At 41.1% G+C, this 25756-nt stretch overlaps 1 protein-coding gene across 3 annotated transcripts in view; it reads right to left on the bottom strand.

Annotated features, from left to right (window-relative positions):
• Window positions 1–853: 853 nt before the first annotated feature.
• Window positions 854–25756, bottom strand: part of igdcc4 (immunoglobulin superfamily, DCC subclass, member 4) — a 137391-nt gene continuing 112488 nt past the window's right edge. For all 3 annotated transcript variants that reach the window (XM_070858444.1, XM_070858445.1, XM_070858446.1), the window contains 7 exons: window positions 20568–20695; window positions 17942–18112; window positions 15389–15526; window positions 13836–13950; window positions 12152–12389; window positions 9946–10110; window positions 854–5635 (listed from right to left, as the gene is read on the bottom strand). In XM_070858444.1, the coding sequence (XP_070714545.1) occupies window positions 4934–5635; window positions 9946–10110; window positions 12152–12389; window positions 13836–13950; window positions 15389–15526; window positions 17942–18112; window positions 20568–20695 (1657 nt within the window). In that variant the 3' untranslated portion in view covers window positions 854–4933. The remainder of the gene's footprint in view (window positions 5636–9945; window positions 10111–12151; window positions 12390–13835; window positions 13951–15388; window positions 15527–17941; window positions 18113–20567; window positions 20696–25756) is intronic.

Genomic DNA, 25756 nt, shown 5'->3' with positions numbered 1-25756 from the left:
CCTCCTTCTATTCCCCCAGGATGCTCCCTCTGGTGCTCACTGTCAAAGAGGGGTCATCTCCCTCTGTCTCACTTTCTCAAGATTTTCTACCTCCTCATCAAAGACTGACCAGGTTATCCGGTTTATTCCACACCTTCCAGAAATATTTTCACCAGAAATGTTCTTCCTGTCCAACTTTCAACAATCTCAATGCTTGTCCCACAGACTGCTAAACTCTGCAGCAACATACCATTTCCCATTCAATGGGCAAAATCCCAAGAAGCTTGGCAATTGTCCCATATATTACAATTAGGCTGATCGTAGAATTTTCCACTGGGTCAGCGCCTCGATTTACGCACTGCCCATTGGGCTTATAGCTGACTGAAAAATCTACATTCCAATGTCTTGGCACAGAACACAATTAACTGCCTTTTCTTGTTTGAGGGAAATAGCTAGAATAGTAACAGGCAGCATGACCATCTCAGGCTTTTCTTTTTCTCAAAAAACAGACCAAAAAGTCTCTCAAGGGACAGGTGCCCCTCTGATTTAAAAAAAAACTTACCTTAAATGGAGTATAAAGAGCAAAGCCAAAACTAGTGACAACTACAGAATTTTAATACTGTAACTCAAAGCTAACAATGGACCAAAATGGTTTCTAAGCAGGATTTTCTAAGATCACACTATCTCCAATCCAATCCTCAAATAAATAAGCGTGGCTTTCTATGAATATATCCTTGCATGGTCAAAACAAGTTAATCAAAGTGATTACATAAATACTTAAAATAAGTTAAAACAACAAAATATTAACTTAATATAGTTATTCTAAGAAAATGGAGTCCAAGAAATTCAGTTTTCTGTGAGGAAATGGGATTTTTTTTTCATGCAAAATGAACTAGAGGACATTTTAAATACATGGAACTGTGTTGTGCAAAAACGTTTGATAATTCAGTAGAATAAGCTCTTTATAGTACCGAGTATCTGTTTTACATATCTTCATAGATAATGATCACATACAATATCTCACACTGTGAAACAAAATATAGGAAACAGCTTAAATTTATCTATGTGGACTGAGGTAGAGGCTCCAGCCCACATTATAAACTATGCAGATCAGCCAGAAAGATCTGATACAATCAGGGCAATTACACATCTGTAAACAATTCTGAACCTGTCCCAATAACAACGAGGGTTTGTCCATTCAGTGTGAACCAAGAAGAAACTTTTGTTGCAAGAATGCCTTTGCAAGCCCTTAGAGGACTAAAGGACTTTCCAATTGCTGCAAGTGATTTTGTGTTACCAAATGCATACTTGATTATCACAGGATATACAGTAGGGCCTTTGTAAATCAGATTCCGGGAGTCAGGAATCAGTGTTAATCCAGTTTTGTAGATCCGGTCTTACCTAGGTCTGTGACCTGGCTCCTTGAATCAGACTTAAAAGGCCAACATAAAAAGTAACTATGAGAACAGATTACAAAACATGAGGAATACAGCTGTTCCTAAAGGGCACAGCCTTGGCACATGGGATCCCAATTACAGAAGTCAAGCCCCGGCATTGCTGAGTCCTAATATACTAAGGGGTCCCACTAAAACTTCATGGGGTAGAAATTGGTGTGTGTGGTGCATCCATTTCTCGAGCGCAAAATGTATCAATTTAACAGTGAGGTGGCCTGTGCCTATTCTATGCAGGCATTGGTCCCGCTGACAAATTCATGGGACCCATATTTTAGGCATCCTGGGCAGACACCTAAAACAGGCACAAGGCCCCTTGATTATGTAAATTTGGAGACCAACTCTTGTAAAAAGGACTCCTTTCACAAATTGGTCATGAGCGGGCCAGGCATTGGGCCTTCCCCATTCAGGATTCTTCAGTGGCCGCCAATCAAAGATAAGTCTTTGAATTTTTTCCCCTTCAAAACAGGAATGCTCCACCGACTCCACAGGAGACACAATCAGCACCCTGTAGCCCGCTTCAAAACCCCATATGTGGCTCACCACAATGTAACTGCCATCGAGGCAGACTGTCCAAAACTGGTCTCCCCTCTGGGGTGAGCTGCTTGTGGAGGCACAACCAGTGACAGCAGCTCGCCAATTTCTATCAATCCGAAAGAAAATGGACTTAGAATAATTTCTACCCCCATCATCAAAATAATATGCAGTTCTCATATTAAGTGTCCACTACCTACTGATTCTCTGGACTGGTACTAGCTAGACACGAAGCAGGTTCCACTATCTTGTTCATTGAATTGTTATAAACCCTCACCACCTTCATCTCAAAACATTTCACAATAGACATACAAAAAAGTAGTCTCACCAGATTTATTCCTGACCACCAAAGCAGCATTGATACCCAATAAACTCTCCAGCTAAGTGGGTGGGCTGGTCTCTTTCAAGCAGGAAAAAACAAGATGCTGAAAAATCACTGTTGTGACATGCAAGGAAACTATGTTGAATCAGTGTGTGGTGGAAAACATTCAATTTAAATGTGAATCAAGATGGTAAGTTTACAGTTGCAGTAGTTACAAATTAAACTAGTGGGCAACGACTGCAGACTGTGAACATTTTCAATGTCCAACATGCATTCCTCAAAGCACAGTAACTAGCTGTTATTTTATAATCACCAATTTTGCACATTATCTAAAATGAGTACTGAAAAGTAGTTGTTTACTAGTTCGACACTAACACAATGTATAGCAGTAATCTTAAGAGGTAATTAGAAGTATTAGTAGATTCTACCAAAACAGAACTGAAACTCTGTTTTGCATACAAACATGCTGGCAAATGTAACTTGTTCTACACCATTTGGACAATTGTGTCAACTGTACATTTCCACTAAAAGGCCTGCATGATAGAGCAATGTATTGTGGCAAATTTGCATGATGCAGGTTCATGCATATAACCACGAGGCAGAAAGTGGAGGTAGGCAGAATCACAAACAGGTTGGGTGTTGTCATCAGCTACCATTACATAGCATTAGGCAAAGGTCTGGCAATTACATTTCCACTTTGCTGTCAAGGGAGGTTGTACTTTATTGGGATTCTACAGATGGGAAAAAGGGAGGAAAAAATCTTACAATAGGCGTTTTTGCTTTTCATCTCCTTCAGAGTTAAAAATTGATCAAAGGCGTTTATTTAATTTTAACTAAAGCAACTGCTATACGAAGTGGACCTATTAATGCACTGCATCGGCAATCAAAGGCTGTTAAATAAACCAGTCATATTTCTGTTAAAAGTTTAATGATTGGCTATCTGTTGTCTCCATTGATGAATGCCACAACTGATCCTTCATCTGTGTCGAGTTAGCTGCTCTCTGTCAGGTGGTGGGGATGTGCTTCAACTGGTCTCAGTACCCTTGAAGTTAGGGAGGAGGATTAAAAATTAAACGATTGTTCTTTCTCTTGATTACTATCCATTGACCTCTGTTGAGACATAGACACTGGGTGAAGATCGGATTGTGCTTGGATGCTGTTGATACTGTTTAATAGACAGTTGTGCAAGATACCAAATCGCTGGCAATTTCAGGACAGGAGGCAGATGATGATTGTGCAAGTGTCAAATATTATTGTAATTGAGCATTAAATAAATTAGCAGATTCTTGCAGAGTTACTCACACGGAGTCAAAAATATACAGTTCTATAATTGGGTTGCTACCAACGAATTATGATTGAAGGAAGCGTGTGCCATACACAAGAATTTTAATATATAGATGAATAGAAGTTCAATAGTGAAAATGTACAGTCAGCAAAACTGTTAGTATGTAGTGTTCGTAAAATCAATTAACAGTAGTTGATGCACTTTTAAAATTAATTAAATATGCATTAATTTACCAGTCTTCATCCCAAAATTGTAAACACAAATGAAGGTTACGTATTTTTAATGCAAAAAAGAAAATCATGTGTTGCGCAGTGATAAAGAATTGTTTTCAATTGCACGTAAGGATGTGCCATTGGGTCCTGATAAGGCTTAATCTTCATTTTGCAGGTAAGGGAAGGTGGTGGGTTCAAAGTAAGGCTTAAGCTTCAGATTTAAACCAGTATCATCCAAAGTATTTTTCCCCCATCAGGCGTCTTGCAGGAACACTTTTTTCTATTCCTTTGTAAATTCACCAGGAATTTCATCGGGGGTTCTCCCGATCAACAACTCTTAACTTCAGTGGAAACACCATTTACTGTTTTTTCTGGAGTTTCCACCGAACTTAGGGCAGTCGATTGGGAGAAACTCCCGAGGGAATTTCCAGTGTGTGTGTCACGGACTCATCAGATACAATGCAGCCCACAAGATACAAACACATTTTCAAGCCAAATTCACCGATCTGTCAGAATGATAAAACACCAGCAGTACTTGCAATTTGGCACACTATCCTTGAAAAAATGGTCATATTTCACATTCATTGTGTGTACATCGAAAATCTTTCTCAAAGTCTGATTTATCTTGCGTTTGACAGACAGTGAAGCATGGTTAAAAAGGTGCATGTGCATCTGCCTCAAATTTATTTTTGTTTGTAGTATTTCATCAGCACTGGTTGTTTAAGTATTTTCCGATTGGAACACAAAAGAGGTCACTGAAACCTGTGCAAAAATAATGAAAATAAAATGGCTATAAAAACAAGCTCCCAAACTAATGGAGTACAATACCACTCAATATTTTAAACAGACATGAGGTAGTTCTGTTGTATTGGAGAAAGGTGAAGATATTATAAATGCTACTCTAAAATACGCAGTTTCACTTTATAACATTAAATAAGAGAACGTCCTCTCAGAAAATAAAGAGATCATTCCATCACAGAGGAGCATGTACCTAAAAATACTAGGTACAGGAACCTGGTAATTGATCTCAGGCTCTATCTTGACCCAGTGGTGTGTAAGGATCCTTGGTAGATGTGGTAATAGGCACTCGCAGAGTGTGTAATTGCAGGATTCACCCCAGTATTTGGGAAAGTCGGTAGTATGTTAACGATTATGGACACAAGTCTTTCTCAGGTTCTGAGGTAGTAGTGATACTAGAGGCAATGAAATGATGAGCAGCGACTTCCTCGCCTGCGAGCAAAGGCTGGCATCTAGCAGGGAGAGTATCTGCATTTTTCAGGTATGACGACTCAGAGTTCCTGTCTTTTAAAGTGAAACCATTAACTGAGCTTTGCCAACCCTCACTGCTCTGAAAGCCATTGGTGAGCCCATGCGATTCAACTGTCTTCATTTTGCTACTTTTAATTTTAGAATGTAACAATGAGTTGTCTTGTGGTTCAGGGATATCCCTGTGCTTTTCTGCATCGATGCAATTCATCACTTCATTTGCAACAGGAGACAAAGAATTCTTGCAAATCTCAAGAGACTGACTCTCTTTAGCAGGCAAAGCAAGGGTACACTTGCTCTGAAGATCCTCTTCATTCCAGTCTTCAGCTGGTACAACAGCAGTGCACTCATTCTCAAGGTTTTTCTTACTCTTCCAGTCTTCAGCAGATAACATAGGAATATACTCACTGTGAAGATCTTCTGCGGATAAAGCAGAGATGGACTTACTCTGAAGATCTTCCTTACTCTGCCAATCCTGGTCCTCACAAGTGGAGTTTCTTTCTGATGCTGATAATTCAGAATGAACAATAACTTCAGCTTCAATTCGATTCAAACCTGAAGGAGGGTTTTCCTTCCTTGCTGCACCCTGTTCGGGAATTTAAAAAAATCACTTTACTATTTGGCTTCTTCCAATTCTCATGTAAAAGAATCAGATACTCATTCAGTTAACATCATGGTTTATAATTGGATAAGTGATTTGGCACAGCATGACATGACAACCTGCAACTACTTCCTTACATTTCTACAATTACGCCATTATAGTATCATAACTGCTAAAGTCCAACAAGCAATGAAAATGCCAATTCTGTGTGACAATAAATCACTTTCCCTACTTATATGACCAATAAGCTAAATTGAGTTTGTTTTCATAGGAACAGTTAGATGAAGAAAGACAAAGATCCATTTAGTTTAACTTCTGCTGACTAATCATAGCATCAATCTCCATCAGTTAGTCTACAACAGCTCTAGATGAGCTGAGGAAAACCCCTCGTGGTGGAAAGCTTTGGGAACCATAGGTCCAAAGCCACCTGTTCTTCCCAAGCATGGTCCCTTGTCCTTTCACCAAAAAAACTAAATACCGACAATTACTGTGTGAACATTACATAACTGGGAGTTTGCCAGAGAAACCGAAAAGCCAAATCCCCTTTGAAAATGCAAGATAAACTTTACAATACTGTCGCAAATGTGAAGAACCCAAGTCTATTCATCGTGAGGCTTAGACTAAATGATTACAGGCTTCATAAATGTTATAAATTTTCAGTACGATATGTAATTAAGTGCAACTCAAAGTATTGATATTGAACCAAGAAAAAAAACGTTAAGACTATTTATCTGGTATGTCTTTTTCATTCTTCAAATGATGTACAGCTTCCATACACCAGTGATAATCAGTTCCTCTTAATTTAAAGTTGCTTAATTCAAATTATTTGATAATTTCTTAACAATGGGAAATTTAGTGCTTTATGTTGTTTTATTCAAATGATTGGATAATTCCAAAAAGAGTTCGAAAAGAACTTTGAAGTATTAGTAGTAGATTGTACAGCTACTTTGATCTTTTTTTACATCTAGTCCCGCTCACCCATCACCCCCGGTGCTCGTTGACCACATTGGCTCCCAGTTAAGCAACGCCTCGATTTCAAAATTCTCATCCTGGTTTACAAATCCATCCATGGCCTCGCCCCTCTGTAATCTCTTTCAGCCTCAACCCCCCCTACCCGCCCCAAGACGTCTGCGCTCCTCAAATTCTGCCCTCTTGAGCATCCCTGATTATAATCACTCAACTATTGGTGGCCGTGCCATCAGCTGCCTGGGCCCTAAGCTCTGGAACTCCCTCCCTAAACCTCTCCACCTCACTTTTCTCCTTTAAGACGCTCCTTAAAACCTACCTCTTTGACCAAGTTTTTGGTCATCTGCTGTAATTTTCTTATGTGGCTCAGTGTCAAATTTATTTGTTTTGTCTCATAACATTCCTGTGAAGCGCCTTGGGACGTTTTACTACGTTAAAAGCGCTATATAAATAAAAGTTGTTGTTGTTGTTCTGTGGAAGCCACGTGCTGATCTGATGCATGAAAATGCCATGATCTTGCCGATTGGCAATCCCACATATCTTCTGCTCTCCCTTTGTACAAAGCCCTATAGGACCTGCACCATCACATTTTGACCTGAAACTGAAATGAGAACTAAATACTTAACACAACTCTCTACAATCCTGCCCCCAAAATATACACTCTGCAAAGCCTGCAGGGATGGATGGGTAAGATCATGGCATGTGGATAAAAATGAAGATAACTGTAACCAGTAGGCAATCTGTAATCTTTATTCATTCCACATCTTCCAGACACTGACAGAGTATATACCAAGTTGAACAGGTTTAGGTGAGAGAGATCCCTCATTGGTGGTTAACACCAGGAGTCTGGACCAACTGGGCAAGTGCGTTGTGTCAGTTAGAACTAGCCTGGAATCTTTGGTAAATGCACAAAGGCTGACAGCTTTGCATGCTGTCAAATGAGATGTCCATGAAGTAGCTGTGAAATGGGTATAATGTCCTTTAAACTGCCTCTGGGCTCCCCTGCAAGATGACAGCAGTGTAGAATGTGGCCAACTACCCATTTTGATTAGACATCATAGGAAGCGAATAACTGTTGAGACTTTCTAAATTGGACTGCACGCGACACACAATAACTAGCTAAATAGTGGGAATGATGTTCTAATTTTTACTTGTGAAGGGTAAATCAAAAAGGACCAGCAACAATTTTTCAATCCAAATGAAAATAGCTAAGGATCTTATCCAAGTGTGTCCTCAGGGCGGCTTGGTCAGAATGTTAAATCAAGTATGCCTGATTTACCGCAAGAGCTTACAGTTCATTAACTCCAAGCCAAAATTAACACCAACGTAGTGCAGTTTTGTAGGCAAGAAATCCATTCAAATACATTAGAAATGAATGAGCTATTGCATAGAATTATAGCCTTTGGCAAATGTTGATGTAACCATGCAGATGCACTATGTAGGTTCATTTTGATACAAGCAGCCAAAGGGCATACCATGATGATCACAGCTCAGCTAAGTGTAAAAGTTTAACTCTATGCTAATGCACATTTTCTTTTGCCTGCTTCATTTGGTCCATATATGATGATCTAAGAGGCATATTACTGGTTGTTGGTATTAGTTTACAACCTAAAGAGCATAGCTTTTCTTGCTTTTGTATGCTCGTCTCATAAATGACTACCAAGCGTGGTATTTTCTGGGGGTTCTCCACTCTATGTTGACCAGTATCGATGCCTTGGACTTCCAGGAACCTAAAAAAGAAAACAACCTGGACAGGCCGGTTTAAACAACAGAATTTCCACAGGGATTCTGCCAATCATATGCTGTAACTTCACCAGAATATCAGCATAAAACCTGGAGAAACGGCATAAATGCAGTTAACAAGGTTTTTGCGGGTCTTCCACCAAAGTTACAGCGGACAATTAGGAGAACCTCCGGAGAAATTCAATCACAGAACGTTTAACTTCATGCTCCTGTTACATTCAATGTTTATTGCAGGATTCTTTGCTATCAATGGATGCAAGCGCATTGGAACAGATTGCAGCTCTCTTTACTTTTAGAGGTAGAAAACATTCAATCCATCAAGACTTCTTAAACAGCCAAAGATAGGTCCACTATGTAACTTTTAAGTACAGTAATTATATTTTCAGTAATAACATACTCCATATACCATGGAAAAAAACAAAGGGGATGACGGCCATATTTTTGGTTAAATGAAGAAAGCAATCCAAACTTGAATTGTATGCAGTTTTAAAAACAAATTATGGGTGCAGTGCAAGAAAAATAAAGTGGATTTTTAAGTCACAGATTTCAGGGTTGGGGTGGCATCCTCAAAGCACAGGATCAAAATATATGGGTATTAATGTCACAACCTTGGATCCTATGATAAAGACATGGCTAAATTTGCCTTTCCAACAGAAAATTAGAAAGATACCCGTTTTCTACAATCATAACCTACATGACCTATCTTTCATTTTCCATGTTTCTACAAGAGTTCCTCATCTTTTAATGTTTTTGATTTAAAAGCTATTGCATGAGATTCAGCTGGGAGCCAGCTGAAGCTTTTTCCACTATAAAAACATTTAATGCACTTTTGTCCAATAAACGGGGTGTATACATATATACAGAAACTGAAATAATCTAGTACACTTCAATCATAGTTCAAAAGGGATCTAATTAGAATCATAGCAATTTACGGCACAGGAGGAGGCCCATCGTGACTGTGCCAGACGAAAGAGAGCTATCCAGTCTAATCCCATTTTACAGCTCCTGGTCCGTAGTCTTGCATGTCCAGACCCCCCCCACCACCCTCTGGGTAAAAAGGTTTCTCAACTCCCCTCTAATTCTTCTACCAATTTCTTTAAATCTATGCCCCCTGGTTATTGACCTCTCGAAGGGAAATAGGTGCTTCCTATCCACTCTATCGAAGCCCCTCATAATTTTATACATCTCAATTAAGTCTCCTTCAGCCTCCTCTGTTCCAAAGAAAACAATCCCAGCCTATCCAATTTTTTCTCGCAGCTAAAATTATTTCCACTATTCAAATATGTTACGTTATTTTCCAGATTACATTTCTTTGGTCACAGCAGCACAAGACCCATGAGACTAGGGAGGGTGGAGGTGAATATTACATGTTCCTCTAGTGCATTTCCATTTATTCACCAGGTCTGACTTTTGGCCAAAACGAGGTGCGTGTTCAATCCAACAACCTCAAGCATACTCTATTTCCCACCCTGAAATAGTTTCTACATTTTTTCTATGACAATCTCTTGATTTCAAATTACTAGTTGAAATGAACTTCTCTGAAGAGAAACAGTAAGCAGCTGAGTTAAGAATAATCAATTACATACCATAATACTGTCAAAAACAAAGTTTCCATGTAGATCATCGTCACTGGTGCCAGAGTTAAGCCTTGGGGCTTCATTCATCTTGCAAGCTGAATCTGGCAGGATTGCACTGCTATAGCAAATTGCATCATTTGCCCACTTGTGATGAACAGAGCCATTCCAGGCAGGCTTTTTGGAGAGTAGAGTAGAGAGGGAGGAGAAGAAAAAAAATCCATCACTTACCAAAAATTAAACGGAAAAATCCAGTAAAGATTCTCAAAAAATTGCATTTCCAGCAACTGTAAATTCCTCCTGCTAAATTTAAGTTAAAAATTTACCCTGTGACATTTTAGCATTTCTTACATCGCCGTTTCCCTCAACAAGGACTTTCAAATTTGCTTCTTACCAAAAAGCTGTTCTTCACCTTTATTAGCAGAAAAGTATCCTAAACTTTTAAATGCATAATTCAGTATATCTCTAGGGTTGCCTGAAATGGTGCACCGACAAATGCGAGGCTCTGAGAAGTATCAGTTGAAATTTCCCCTGGGTACTAAAAAAATATCAGTTCTCCAAAGAGGTGTGAGCGCTTATTAAGTGCAGATCTTGCGAGCTGTTAACTGGATAGGACAGTTATGCAACTGCTTAAGTTTCAGAAGTCTGCCACCATAAGAAAGAATATGATGGAGGATAATATCTCCTTCTTTGGCTCAGTGTCTATTTCTGCCTTATGCCCCCGTGAAGCACACCAGAACATTTATCTATGTTAAAGGCACTATATAAATGCAAGTTGTTGTTTAGATAGCCTGGGTATTAATCCAAGTTTGAAAGCAAGTGCCTCGGTAGACTTTTCCTTGGGCATAAAACTGGAGGAAGTGTGTGTATTTTTGGACACATGCAAATAGATGTCATGATGCCCACTTGGAGAACCAGTTCCCTCAATACGCTGCTTAATTAATTTGTGGCACAGCACATCCGGAACCCTCGGGACCTGGCCTGTGCCGGAGAAGGGATTTTTCTGGACGAGGGGTGGTCACGTTAAATTGGATGGTACAGGTACTGAGCACGGGGAGATAGGGGGTTACTGGCTTGGGGCTGGGAGTGCGGCAGAGATCATGGGGGGGGTGGGGGAAAGAGGGTGGATTGTGGGGTCAGGCCAGCGATTGCGGGAGTCAGCAGCGAGGAAGGACTTCAATTTGTTCATGTCGGAGTTCTGCGCATGTGTCACCCGGTGGCCGGGAATGGTTCCGGATAAGGGAGGTTCAACCTGTATTGACAAGATGAAGCTCCTCTGAGTTTAGGAATCCTGACGCTTTCCAATAGGTCACCCAGGTGGATAGTTTCTATGGCTCAGATTAGCAGGATGGTCCTCCTCCGTTCCACAGCTCTAGGTGGCACCCCAGAGTTCCCTTGCAAAAGTGAAACCACTGCCAGGAGAATGGTGTAGGAGTCCCATTAGAAAGTCTCATTTTACTCATTATCTGCTGGGAGTAGACTCAGCATAAAATAAGGAGGGGCTGCTGAGCTAATGGACCTAGGTAGTGGAGTGAGTTTCCTGACTCTTGAGTGAAGTGTGTCTTTGTTGTATCGTATCTGGAATGGTTTCAAGGTTTTGTTTGCGTTTTTAACAAGCCGCCAACGGAACAGCTACCTGCTCATTGAAGTGGGTCTTGCCAGTGAAGGGAATCTCTAGCAAATTGGCCTGTGTGTTTACAGGTAAACCAGAAATATGAACTAACAGCAGGTACTTGAAGCACATGTTATGCTTGGAACAAAGTTACAAATGTTGAGATGCAAGAAGAAAAATAACCTGTGACATTTTCACTATGCCACCCTTGAAGCTTAAGGGCATAAAACAATTAGTAAAAGAAAGAAAACATTGTTAGAAGAGAGATACAGGACAATTTTATCACCAGAGTGCTGATGGATTAGCAGTAGAAAAAGAATAGCATCTGGAAGAGAGACCCTTTAATACCTTATAGGTTTACATCAGCAATATTATGGTGTCAAAAGTATCTTACAACATGCAATTCCTTTGATTCTCCATGTTAGTTTCGTGAGCTAATTCTTCATGTTATATGGGAGATAGGTGAAACAAAAGGAAAGGAAAATAGAAAATAGACAGAGTACGATCTTGTGGATTGCCAATATGTCAGCTGACCCCTAATCCCCAATACCATATACTTTCATATCCCACTATAGTCATAAGATGATTTAAACAGACAGAACATACCTTCAATTTAATCTGAATGTCATCATCTGGAAGATTGTTATCCGTAAAGATGTGCACTTCACTGAGTTCAGTTATCTCGGTAAGTGGCAGGGACAGATCTTCAGCTGGAGTAGACATTAGGGTTTCAAGCTCATGTGCATGGGGAAGGGAAATATTGTGAGTTGAGGAAGCTTTCCTTGCCCTGCGGTAGTGAGCATTTTCATTTGTCAGGTGGGAATCAGGGCCTGAGGAACCTTCTCTGTCAATAAAAGGATATGCAACATTACATCTTATATCTATTTATACCATTTTACTTCAGCATCAACTAAATAACAAAACCAATTGCTGGAAGATTACTTATTAATCTTTGTGCCCCAAATGGTCCTTTCTTCTCTGATGGGACTTTGGTTACAACAAAATAGAACCTACGAAAAAGATGTTTTACTTTTAAATTTTATACATACTAACAGGATGGCACACCATGACCAGGCTCTTGCATGCTGTGCCATAGTAGTAAACTCCGGTTAGTTGAGAAATCCAGGAAAGAATCTTGGGGAGGAAAAAACACCCAAGAGGGGGGAAAACAAACTCATCCCAGACAGCACTTGTCATTTTCTCATGCTTGCTCTTGCATTAGCATAGGAAGCACTCGAAAACATGCTGTCCACCCACACTTCCCAACCATTAATAACATACAAGCTGGAGAAACCAGAAGGAGGGGTATGGTGGAAAAAAAACAACTACATTCAGGATAATCTTTCGGAGCTCACTTCAGAGAAAAGGAAATGAAAATCTAACCAATCTTTAGAAAATGTTGCTCAAAGATTGAGTTGTACAGTGTGTTACAACAATGATCTTTCAGCTCTGGAACCCGAGTCAGACTAGTGGATTAAAATTCTCAGGCATCTCAGGGTCCTATGTGAAATATGTCTCAACAGGCCCAGTAGCAACGGACTTTCAATAGCGAGTCAGAAGGTTATGTTGTCACTCAGTGCTGAATGAGTGCATCTCCACAACATATGACTATTGACAATTAAATTGGTGCTTTCATTCAGAGTCCACAAGAATGAAACGTGCAGTGGGCTTGCTACTCTATGACTGGGCTCAAGTCATAACAACATGGTAGTTTGGGGGAGGGGGTTGGTGGGTGGAAAGATTCTTTTCTCCACTATTTGTAGCAAAATCATAAACTTGCTCTTTATACTTGCGTTTATGATGTGCTAAAATACAGAACAAAAGAAACCTTCTCCAATAATGGAACAGTACGTCAGCTACATTATACTGGACCTGGGTGCTTGATATTGATCTACAAGCAAATTGCAGGAAACTGCTCGTTTACATTCCTCAGTAATCATATATCTTGAGCATGTACATTTACTTCAAATAAAAATTGGGGGGGGAAATAAATCTAAATTTACACAATATTTAAGCACAAAAATACAGGTAATATTTTTCAATATTTAACACTGATCTGCACAGTAACATCATAATTGTGGAGGCAGTTAGTTGCACAGATTTTCCATCGTTAAATGAGGCCTGTACAATAATCTTCCAAATTAATTATCTGATACACTCTAACACAGCACAAACCTGTCAATGGAATTGCTAACTGATGCATACTAACACAGCCTGAACACCTTACTGCAGATTAACTATCCAAAATGGGTAACAATACGAATAGATTGGGTTGGACTAAGCTCTTTACCTCCGCTTATTGTTGCAGAAACTGGCACAGATGCAGAAGAGAATGCAAAGCAGTCCGAGACAGACACCCACAATGATGCCAGTCACAGAATGTACATCAAGTAGATCGTGCAGCCCTGATAGCAAAAAGAAAGTCAGTAGCCTGTCACTTCTGTAACGTGCATCAGTGATTATAAAATTCAATGTGTACATCATCACCACAGCAATGTAATTAGCACACACTTGACTCAAGTACTCGCCAGAGCTTTAAAGCACATATAACTCCATTTAATTCCATGAAAAGAGCATTGTTCGGTTTAATATTCGCACACATTTCATTGCAGTTTAATGTTTTGAGGAAACACAAACACTACCCCACTTTAGGTAGAAGATTAATGACCTTCATATTCAATTTGCTGAATATTGCATCATTCATTCTGCATCATCAGGGCAGGTCAGCTTAACACATAAATAGTGAAATGAGCCGAGCAGTCATTCTGCAAGGTTTCAGCAGGCAAAGGGTAGCGTGAGCATTATTAATATTCAGCAGCCGAGTTCTCCTTCCACTGCAATATAGCCTGACACTTCTTATAAGGATATTTCATTTCTAACAACATTTGTTAAAAGGATATAATGGTCTGGGATTTCCTCTTCCTGCACCATGAGGGTTGGGGCTGGACTTCTGCGCAGTTCCCTGACCTAATCCGACATTTTCTGGATCGGGGTCATTATGTATGTAGGGCAACTCCTGGTGGCATCCCTGCTAGCCTACCACTGCAAGAATGGAAAATTCTGCTGGTGCTGCAGTGAGAATGCTGGTGCAGCGCTAAAAGAGCTAAGAGGCCACTTAAAGGTACAGAAGATCAGTGAAGACCAGATCCATTCTTTTTTTCCAACTGAAGGCCTTAGCCGAGACTGGAGCCATCAAGAGGCGACTGTGATGAAATTGCCTTGGGAACCTTCCTGCGTCTACCAAGGAATATCGCCAGTCTTCTCCTGGGAGCGATGGCAAGAGGAGTAGGTCAGACTGGGCACTTGGATAACATACTAGAAGCTTACGGGATAACCATGAAATGTGCCCCAGCAAGGAATCAACACCTTTGGGAGAATCGGGGGATGGAGAACATTGGTAAGAAATAAAACAAGCATTGAAACATGTTTTTTTTTAAATTTAGGGATTGATCATGGTGAATCTCAGAACTCTGGTTGATGTATTGAAGGGTAAATGATGAACTGTGCTTTTTCACCTGTTGTCATGGGAATTCAACACTCCAACAAATACAAATACTGCACGGTATGATGTCAGAGAAACTGCACTGCATCTCAAATGGGTCCACCTGATTGACTTTATCCTTGGTTTACAAGCACAGTGCACTTGATATTGTACATAATTGTGGCTTGACACAGTATATTTAATATTCTACACTTGTGGCTTGATTGTATTTAATGTGGATTTTTTGGCTTATTAATAAGGTAATTAATATCGTACATATATTACCACTGTATTTACTATTCTAGTTGTGTTGTTAATACATATCCAATAATACCAAAAGAATATAAGCTGTCAAAGTTTACCTAATATACGTTTAGCTAGGGTTTGCACATCTTTTGCCATGGAGTATGGTCCTGTTCCTACAATGGTCTTTGCACCCATCTTGAAGAAGTAGCGAGTGTCACTCTCTAATCCCTGCACATCAGTGCTGAGGATGTGCCCTAAATATAACAAAAATGATCACTGAAGACACTTTCATCACAAACGGTTACCAACATCCTAACCCCAATTGATATCCTGTGACGCTTCTGATTTATAGGCAGAAAGTCACGGTGTTCTTCATTGAGGGAACACATACTTTGGACACAGACTTGCATAAAATGACTATTCTTCAGCATGTGATCTTATTTTGAACTTGAATGAACACTCTCCCCTTCAGTGATGCAACCTCTCATTTTTTTACTCTTTTAGCCTGGATATTCCAGAGTTTCAGTGTGCAATTGCACTATAACTGCAGCATTGGTGCAAAGTAGTTGGTGCAAACTCTGTGATGCTGCAGTTATAGTGTAAATGCAGGGCCCAATCTGACACCAGGATGATGTGGAATAGACTTGTTGAAGGGAGTCTCGCTGCGTTTGAGTCATTTCTGGTTTTTGATGTCCAATTAACAATTCAAATTTAACATTGAAGAGTTGTAGTTTTGGCTTCGCACCAACATTAATCTTGAATGCATTGCAAGATTGACAAGCCCATGGCTCTGTTCCAGATTCAGTGAACATGAGACCAAAACTAACAGAGCTTACTTGAGATTACAAGATTTTATTTTGTTTTTGAGCTGTCACAGAAACAGGAAATTTCATTTAATAACAGACTAACCAAGATCTTGCTTTGAGATTAAGAGTGGACTGTAATTTATCCAGGGCTTCAAAAAAAAAATCATGGTTATATGTTTTTTACTACTCTTCATAAACTCATTCCGAGGCACATGCAGCAGTGTCTCGGTTTCTCTTGTTTTATTTTGCTCTTGGCTGCAGACGACAGGCAATTCTCATTATGTTGCTCAATCCTTGGTATCTGCAATGGATTTTTCCCCATCTGTCTGTTGCAATCTTTGGATGCCTCCTGATCCATCACAGCCTCATTTTAAACACTTAAAAACTAAAGTTTCAAGTCTCCACCAATGACTTTCACAGCTCATTCAAATAACTCAGTCTATTTTTATTGAATCGTAGAAATGATAGCACCATCGACTCTGCTGGTTTAACTCTTTAGTTGGAACTATTCTAATTCAATTTCTCTTTCCTTCCTTCATTTTCTTTTATAGAACCGTAGAAATTGCAGTGCAGAAGGAACCAGTTAAAACACAGAAATTGGAAAAATAAATTTTGTTTCCCACATTTGAAGAAGTTCACCACACAAGGACAATAATTCTCAAATCACAAGATAGCTGATATAATTGGAATGGAGAGGTTTAATTTGAAATTTTTTGCTCCATAAGTTGAGTTACAAAAGTTGCAGCAAACATCAAGTTCTAGTCATGTCAGAGTACCTTATTCATATGGGAACTTGATACGCTTGGTTCCATCAATGGAGATAGCTTCAGCTCATGGAAAATCTTCTACAGCAAAATGTTTACTGCACAAATGAACAAATTCTGGAGGTAGAATACACATTTGCAAAATTTCTATTGACTACCAGTCTTTTCTCTAGTAGGATTGAGGCTACAGGTGACTCTAGGATGTCAGCTTGGCGACTCCCACCTCTACAAAGGTTGTGGGTTCAAGCCACACTCCAAGACTTAAAACACATAATCCAGGTTGACACTTCAATATAGTACTGAGGAAGTCTTTTCGATGAGATGTTAAACCAAGGCCCCATTTATTCGTTCAGGATCCCATAGCACCATCTGAAGAAAAGTAGGGAGTTCTACCAGTGCCCTGGCCAACATTCAGCCCTCAGACAGAACCAACAAAGCAGATTATCTGGTTACTTACCTCATTTGCTATCTGCAATTTGGCTGTCACATTTTACGACACTTCAAAAATAATTCATTGGCTGTGAAGTGTTTTTGGACAAATTGAAGACATGAAGGGCATTATATAAATGCATGTTTTTTTCTAGACATAAGGAAATTCTTTTTAGGATTTTTAAGCCTTGATAGCAGGAATGATTTTGCTACCAGTCACCAGAAAAAACTTTACCTGCAACCACAAAGATTTTTTTTGAAGAAGTTACTGTTGCATGAGGAGGATTAAAATAATTCTGCATTACAATAATGGATGTGAACATTTTGATATCTGATTTGATTGAGCTGGGATATTTTCCAATGCAGAGAGTAGAAATGAATGTGCAAAGTAAATAACTTTAAGCACAGATTTGATCAAATTGAAATTGATGCCTAATGAGCCTTGTCTCTTCAATCAAAGAAGATCTTAACATTTTCCATAGATTCTTCACCCTGAAATATTATTGCCATAACTAGATCAAATATCACTACCAATCCTAAATCATAACACTGGCTATGACATGCATCTTGTGCGACACATTCAGACAGCAAGAGAACAGAACATTAGTATTTAATGGGGATACAAAAAGTTTTTTGTCTAAAATTAATTCGACTTTTCCCCAATACACACCTTCCTTGGACAGTGAATTCCATAGGTCATCAGGCTGTGTGTAGTTCGCATTATACAAAATAATGTATTCAACTATAATGCCATTTGGTTCTGTTGGAGGCTGCCACTGAACTCTGACTGAGTAAGCATTAATTGGATTCAACTTCAAGTCTGATGGAGGAGTGGAAGGTTCTGAAAAGAAACAAGAACTTAAGAAATTACTGTTTGCACTTGGATACGTTAGTTAAATACAACTTCCAAGAATGTCTACCTATTGGTCTTGCGCACCCCATAGTGTTCTGATAATGAGTGAAGAATGAGAGAGAAAAGTGGTTTGGTAGCACAGCCATTTTAATATTAACAAGGAGCTTCAACACATTGTCCCACAAATTAGACAATTAAATTATTTCTCATTTCAGCTGGGGCGTTCGTGGCCGAGACAGAGTAGATACCAAGGAAATCAGAGCAAGCTATCATGGTTCATCTTGTGATCTCTAGCAGCCAACTGTGGAAGAACAGGAGACCTAGAAGCAGGTCATCTTACCGGAATGATAAAGTCAGAATAGAGATTATGGTGCCCCTCCGACAATGGGAGTGGGGGACGGAGAGGAAGAGTTGGGATGTAAAACATTTTTTCCAAAAGATTCAAAAAGAAAGGCTTTCAAACTTCCTACCTCCAAGAAGATATTTCCCATTTTGCCAGTCAAACAGGAGCTTGCTGGAGACCTGATGTCAGCTCTCCCAGCAGGGAAAGCCTTGTACAGATGATATATCCAATGTTTCTGACTTCAAGCAGCTGCCAATATCCTGAATAGAATTGGCACTTTTTGCAGTCCTGATGTGGATACTCATGCAACATCATTAAAATGTTCAGCCCCGACTAGTCAATTAAGCAAGTTGTTTTCTGGCCCAGAAACCCTTTAAATGACACAAGATGTTGAATTACCTACTACAGGACGTGTTTCATTAGATTCAACCATCTTATTACTGAAAATAAACCTTCTACTGAGTTAATCTTATTTACAAATCTCCTGGGGATTAATTTAACTGGAAGAAATACTTTCCAAACTGCAATTGGATTGCATGCATAATAGTGTTGACAAATCCAATGTGCCAGTGTATTTCTCTGCTAAGTACTGTCAGAAACCTGCACAGTGATTTCACAAAATGCTTTTTTTTCCTGAATAAAAGATGATGTGTGTGACATTGTATTGAAGCACCATTCCATACAAGTTTTTCCCTCTGTGATTTGCAGCCAACATCTTATGGGAGATATGTCCTCTAGAGTCACTGCAAATGTGTTATTAGAGATTTGACTACATAAACTTGGAAACATTATGATCTTAACTTTCTTGTGCATCTGAAACACAAAATAAATTCCCAGCAGTTAAAACTCTGAAAAGTCACAAGCTAAACCCAAGGTCAGGGTGGCTAAGTTTGAAGTCAGTGTGCCAGAAAATGGACAAGGATAGGATGCATTGAACTGTGAATTTAGGTGGAAATCCGTTCCACCCGCTTTCAGCCTCACTCAAATTTCTTGCTGGGTTTGGGGTGGATGTTGCAAACTCTCACCCATGATTTTCGGGAGGAGAACCTATTGAGGGCTGTCAGGCAGCTCTAGTTGCCAGAAGTGTTCCTTGCCCTCCTGCCAGAACCCATGGATGTGTGCATCTTTAGATAGAGGCGACATTACTTCACTTTAGCAGACATAGTTATTGTGGAGCCTTCTCCTCCCAAAGGAGGCTGTGCAGACGACCCCAGTGACATTGCTACGAGATGTGAATGTCTGACTAATTTATGCTAGAAGGCTCTTCAGAAGCATTCCAGTTATAGCAGGTCACACCTTACACGGCACTGCATGAAAGAAGGCCTGCCAGAGTGCCTACGAAGCAATGTTGTCTAATTAGTCACATCTGCCAAGGTGACAGCATTTCTGAAAGCTCTGGCACACTTATCTGCTATTTTTTTTTTAAAACAGAAAAGAGCAGTAGGCACATACAAGAATGACTGCCGAGACCGGTTTTATCCAAACCTAGCTCAGCCGATGCCTGCAGCTATGACCTGAAATGTAGCTGCATTTATTTGCAGGCAAGCTGCAATACTGACCTATAGAGATGGAACTGTAGGATGGCACAGAGGTACAGAACCAGCTTGACTTCAACAGGCAGAGGGGATCGGGTTGTAGCTGCTGTGTCACGTATCTGCAGACTTGCATCTTGCTTTCCCTTTCTCTTCATTTTTGCCTGCTAATTTTTTGAAAACCATATCCTTTCAACTTTGACCCAGATTAATGGGTTGAGATGCCTTTTAAGGCTCGCCAAAGGTTTTCTGAATTTTGTTCCCCTATTGATATCCCACTTTAATTGTCCCCATTACTTTAAATTTGACGCATCGGACTCTGAATAATTATGCAAATCAGCTTACATCAGAGAATTGAGTGCTATTGGCACTTGACCTTATGGGTGGGATTTACAACAGTTCTTAACTATTTAGAACTGAAGAAGAAAACTGGTCCCAATATCTCTACTGATGTTGGAACCAGTGAGATGTGCAAGAGACCTTAGGGATTACCAAAGAAAATTCAGAAGCACAAATGAATTGGCCATGAAACAATCCCTGATTGTCAATGTAAAAACCTTGTACTCACTGTCAGACATGGTCGACCCCACTACAATGCCACTGAAAGGTCCGTCAACACCAATTCCATGCGACTGGACTGCAAATTCGTACCTGGTGTATGGCTTCAGGCTAGTGATAAAAATCTCTTCTTCAGAGCTAGAAACAGCCAAAAGAAATTGAGGATTACAAAATAATTTTAACATGCAAAAGTATTCATACCGACACACAGATATAAACACAATACTATGGTGTTAGATTTAATGTCAATGCAATGCTTTTATATTCATGGAGCTTTTACATATGCATGAAATAATGTTTGTTTTTACAGGCGCAGTTCTATGTAATTACTGTTCACATATAGTCAACATTATGGAGCCAAAATTGGTGAAGGGCAAGGGCCACCCAAAGGACCGTCGATGGTCGCTGAGATAGCCGACGATACTCTGGGCGGGGTTTTCAGCAAAAAGGTCCTTGAAAGGGCAGCCGGTGGCAAAAGAGGGACTTATGCTGCCAATCTGGGCGGTAGCCAGCGTTTGCCGCCGCAAGTGCCGCCATGGATGGAGTCGAGCCCAGAGAGGGTCAAAAAGCTGCAAATAAAAAGCAGCAAAAAACATCAGAAGACCTTCAGGGGACCTCATCAAGGTAAGTCGCTGTTAAAAAAATTTTTTTTAAATTGTTTACTAACCTTTTTTTCAGCTCTTCATACTCACTGTCGGGGACAGACCAGCCTCCTCGCAGCGGTCCACCACCAGTTCTGACGCCGACTCCCGCCAACACCAATCTGGCATCTTGGTGGGCGGGATGGAGGTCAGTTCCGCCACTTGGCCATCCGCTGATGTCAGCAGGTGGTTCCCGGTGGTTCTCCCCTCCCGCCCGCTCTAAACCAAATCGAAACTGGCACGGAGCGCAACTTGAGGAGGAATGTCGGCGGCAGTCGGCGGTAAGACCATCAATTTTGGCCCCTATGTTCCCATAGAAGCAATTGGATTGAATTCTTTTGCAAACAATCTATTTATGTAGGTAAAGAGCTCCATGAATCTTGTGCATCTACCAAATGCCTAAAGCGCACAGCCTAGTACTGATTAGTTACGTGCATTATAAGACTGCCATGGAAGAGAGTACTAATGTATCGGCAGCACGGAGAACATTAGTCTTATCCCAATCTTTTCAAGTTTTCATCTTAAAGCAAATCATCAATGTCCCTACAGGTAAAAATATCTTGGATATCACCAAAAATATACATAATATATTGGCTGTAGCATGAGATGTTGGGCTCAGCAAGAACCACTGCATCTTCTTGAGACTAAACAAGCTCCACGTGTTTGTTGGATCATACTGCTGTATGCAAGGAAAAAAAACTCAGGTGCACATTAACAAAACAGAATAAAAGTTCTCATTTAGTGTACACACCTGAAACTTGCTAATCTGTCATTTCTCTTTAGAGATGCTGAACAACCTACTGTACATTTCCAGCATTATCTGTTTTATTTCAGATTTGCAGTTTCTTATTTTTATTTAAGTTCTGCATCTTGCCCAAAATAGTTTCAGTCTGGCTTGAACACTCGTGCTTTGAAAACAAGGAGAGATACTGCTTTGACAAACCCTGGCAATCGTGCACAAGCCACAGAAACCTGATTTGATCTCCATTTTGCATTACATTATTAGCATAGATCAACTGCTTGTTTTCACTTAATGAGGCAGGAACTTTAAATAGTTTCAAACATCTTAAATGTCTTGATTTACTGTTGCTGCTCAAGTCAGGAGGCTGTGTGTTGGAATATGAAACATTTGCTTTCTGGTAAATGTGTACAGTTAATTCCACAATTACCTAAACTGCTTTGATGCCTCACTTTCTGATCATAGCTCCCTATGTCACAGAGGCAAACAAGAAATTGCAACGTTAACCTTTGGTATAAAATGACCAGAAATCACTACTACAATTCTTGCGAGTAATCCCACCCGCCACCCCCGCAAAAATCAAGGTGGAATGGATATAATTACAAAAGGAAAAGCTGAGCACTGCTGAATTTCACATCGAATAAAACCAGACAAATATTCACACGCAACAATTATGAAAGGCTTTCTAAGAAAACTATTTACAGATAATAACTGGCAGCTTCTTGCCCAATCTCCCTCATCTCTAATGTCTCCAAGCTGTTGAAGTAATTCCAATCATATAAACAAATCATTCCAGTCATCCTGCTGCAAACTGATGCACATCAACAGAGTAGCCCAAGTTCAAAGAGTTTAATAGAGATAACTCAGATTGGGACGTGTAGTGGTGTGGAGAGAGAGTCAGACTGAACACTGAGCTCAAAGTAAAGTGTGAGCTTAGTTGGGTGCCTCTCCAACCTGTGAAGCCTTCTTAAATACCTGTGCTCCCAAGGGATTATGGAATCCAGGGAATGAGCCCTCTGGTGGCTGTACAGAGTAAATACAAGTCCACATATATAACATTTCCCCCACCCCACCCCCGCCAAAGTCAATAGTGTAACTATTTACAATGTGAGTCGATCTGGGGCCCTTCTTGCCTTGGTTGATCGTCTCGGTGTGAAAGCTGGTGTTGTTGAATCATTTGTTGGGCTCTCGCTGGGCTGCTGTGCAGCTAGCCTTGCTGGGTTGCCTGGTGTGTTGGGCCCTGCAGGGCTGCTGTGGATGATGGGTTCTGCTTCGTGGTCAACCGTGGTGCCGGTTGCCACTGGTGTGTATGTTGGGGGAAAAGGTAGGATCCAAGGTGGATTGCTCAGGATAGTCCATGAATCTGAGTTTGATTTGGTCCAAGTGTTTCCGGTGAAAGAGTCCATTTGAAAGTTTGACCCGAAACACCCTGCTCCCCTCTTTGGCCACGACAGTGCCGGGAAACCACTTGGGACCTTGTCCATAATTTAAAACAAATAGAGGATCATTGATTTCAATCTCGCGTGACACATTTGCGCTATCATGGTATGCACTTTGTTGAAGCCGCCTGCTCTCTAGCTGTTCATGTAGATCGGGGTGAACTAACGAGAGCCTTGTCTTAAGTGCTCTTTTCATGAGCAGTTCAGTAGGTGGGATCCCAGTGAGTGAGTGGGGTCTCGTGCGGTAGCTAAGCAGGACTCGGGATAGGCGAGTCTGCAGTGAGCCTTTAGTTACCCTCTTCAAGCCTTGCTTGATGGTTTGCACTGCTCTCTCTGCCTGACCATTGGACGCTGGTTTAAACGGGGCAGATGTGAAAAAGTTTGATCCCGTTACGAGTCATGAATTCTTTGAATTCAGCACTGGTAAAACATGGCCTGTTGTCGCTCACCAGGACATCGGGTAAGCCGTGTGTGGCAAACATGGCCCGCAGGCTTTCAGTAGTGGCAGCGGACGTGCTAGCCGACATTATCTCACATTCAATCTACTTGGAGTACGCGTCTACAACCACAAGGAACATTTTACCCAAGAACAGGCCTGCATAGTCGACGTGTACCCGAGATCACGGTTTGGAGGGCCAAGACCATAAACTTAGCGGCTCCTCCCTGGGTACATTGCTTAACTGCGAGCATGTATTACATCTGTGAACGCAGGACTCCAAGTCCGCATCGATACCGGGCCACCACACGTGGGATCTGGCTATAGCTTTCATCATTACGATGCCTGGGTGGGTACTGTGGAGGTTATTGATGAAAGTGTCTCTGCCCTTACATTGCATCTTTGTGCGGCTGGAACGGCTTTATCTCTTCCTGCTCCCGTGAAGCACACAGCTTTTGACTAGAGATAATAAGGGGTCCTGGTTTGTCCAGGTTTTGATCTGCCGGGCAGTGAAGGGTGATTGCTCACTCTCAAATGCTTCCATAACCATGGCTAGATTTGTGGCTGCGCCATTTCCACCCCAATGGTGGGCAATGGCAGCCTACTGAGAGCATCGCCGCAGTTTTCTGTGCCTGGCCTGTGGCGGATGGCATAGTTGTATGCGGACGACGTGAGCGCCCATCTCTGGATGCGGGCTGATGCGTTGGTACTTAGCCCTTTACTCTCGGAAAACAGGGATATAAGTGGCTTATGGTCAGTTTCCAATTCGAATTTTAGCCCAAACAGGTATTGATGAATTTTCTTTACCCCACAGACACATGCTAACGCTTCTTTTTCAATCATGCTGTAGGCTCTCTGAGCCTTAGACAGACTCCTGGATGCATAAGCAACCGGTTGCAGTTTCCCAAAGTCATTAGCTTGTTGCAATACACACCCGACGCCATATGACGATGCATCACATTCTAGTACCAAACGCTTACATGGATCATACAACACAAGCAATTTGTTTGAACATAACAATTTTCTCACTTTTACAAAGGCATTTTCTTGGCTTCTGCCCCAAACCCATTCGTCCCCTTTTCGTAGTAAGACATGTAGTGGTCCTGGCAGGGTAAGAAGTTACCAAAGTAGTTCAAGAGTCCCAGAAACGACCACAGCTCCGTCACGTTCTATGGCCTCGGTGCATTCTCGATCGCCTCGGTGCGTTCTCGATCACCTCAGTCTTCGCGCTGGTGGGCCTGATGCCATCCGCCACAATCCTCCTTCCCAGGAACTCCAGGCGCCAGGAAAACGCACTTCGAGCGTTTTAACCTGAGCCCCACGTGGTTGAGTCGACTAAGAACAACCTCCAGGTTCTGCAGATGCTCGACTGTGTTCCGACCTGTGACCAAGATGTCGTCCTCGAAGACCACAGTGTGCGGGACCGACTTCAGTAAATTTTCCATGTTTCTCTGGAATATCGCCGCTGCTGATCGGATTCCAAACAGGCATCTGTTATAAACAAAAAGACCTTTGTGCGCGTTGATGCAGGTGAGGGCCTTTGATGATTCTTCCAGTTCCTGCGTCATGTAGGATGAAGTCAGATCCAGCTTCGTGAATGTCTTTCCACCCGCCAGCGTTGCAAAGAGGTCGTCGGCTTTTGGTAGCGGGTATTGGTCCTGCAGGGAGAAACGATTGATAGAATCTGTGGCGATTACAAAGTAACTGACGGTGCCGTCTCCCTTGAGGACTGGCCCACTCGCTGAACTCGATCGGTGAAATGATGCCCTCTTGTTGCAGCCAGTCTAGCTCGATCTCTACCCTTTCTCTCATCATGTACGGTACTGCTCTCGTCTTGTGATGGATGGGTCGCGCCCCCGGAATTAAGTGGATTTGCACTTTTGCTCCTTGAAATTTCCCGATGCCTGGTTCGAACAGCAAAATAAATTTGTTTAAGATCTGGGC

Source organism: Pristiophorus japonicus, chromosome 17, assembly GCF_044704955.1.
Source record: "Pristiophorus japonicus isolate sPriJap1 chromosome 17, sPriJap1.hap1, whole genome shotgun sequence".
Classification (NCBI taxonomy): domain Eukaryota; kingdom Metazoa; phylum Chordata; class Chondrichthyes; family Pristiophoridae; genus Pristiophorus; species Pristiophorus japonicus.
Note: the sequence above shows the minus strand (reverse complement) of the source record. Positions and strands in the feature narration are given on the sequence as shown.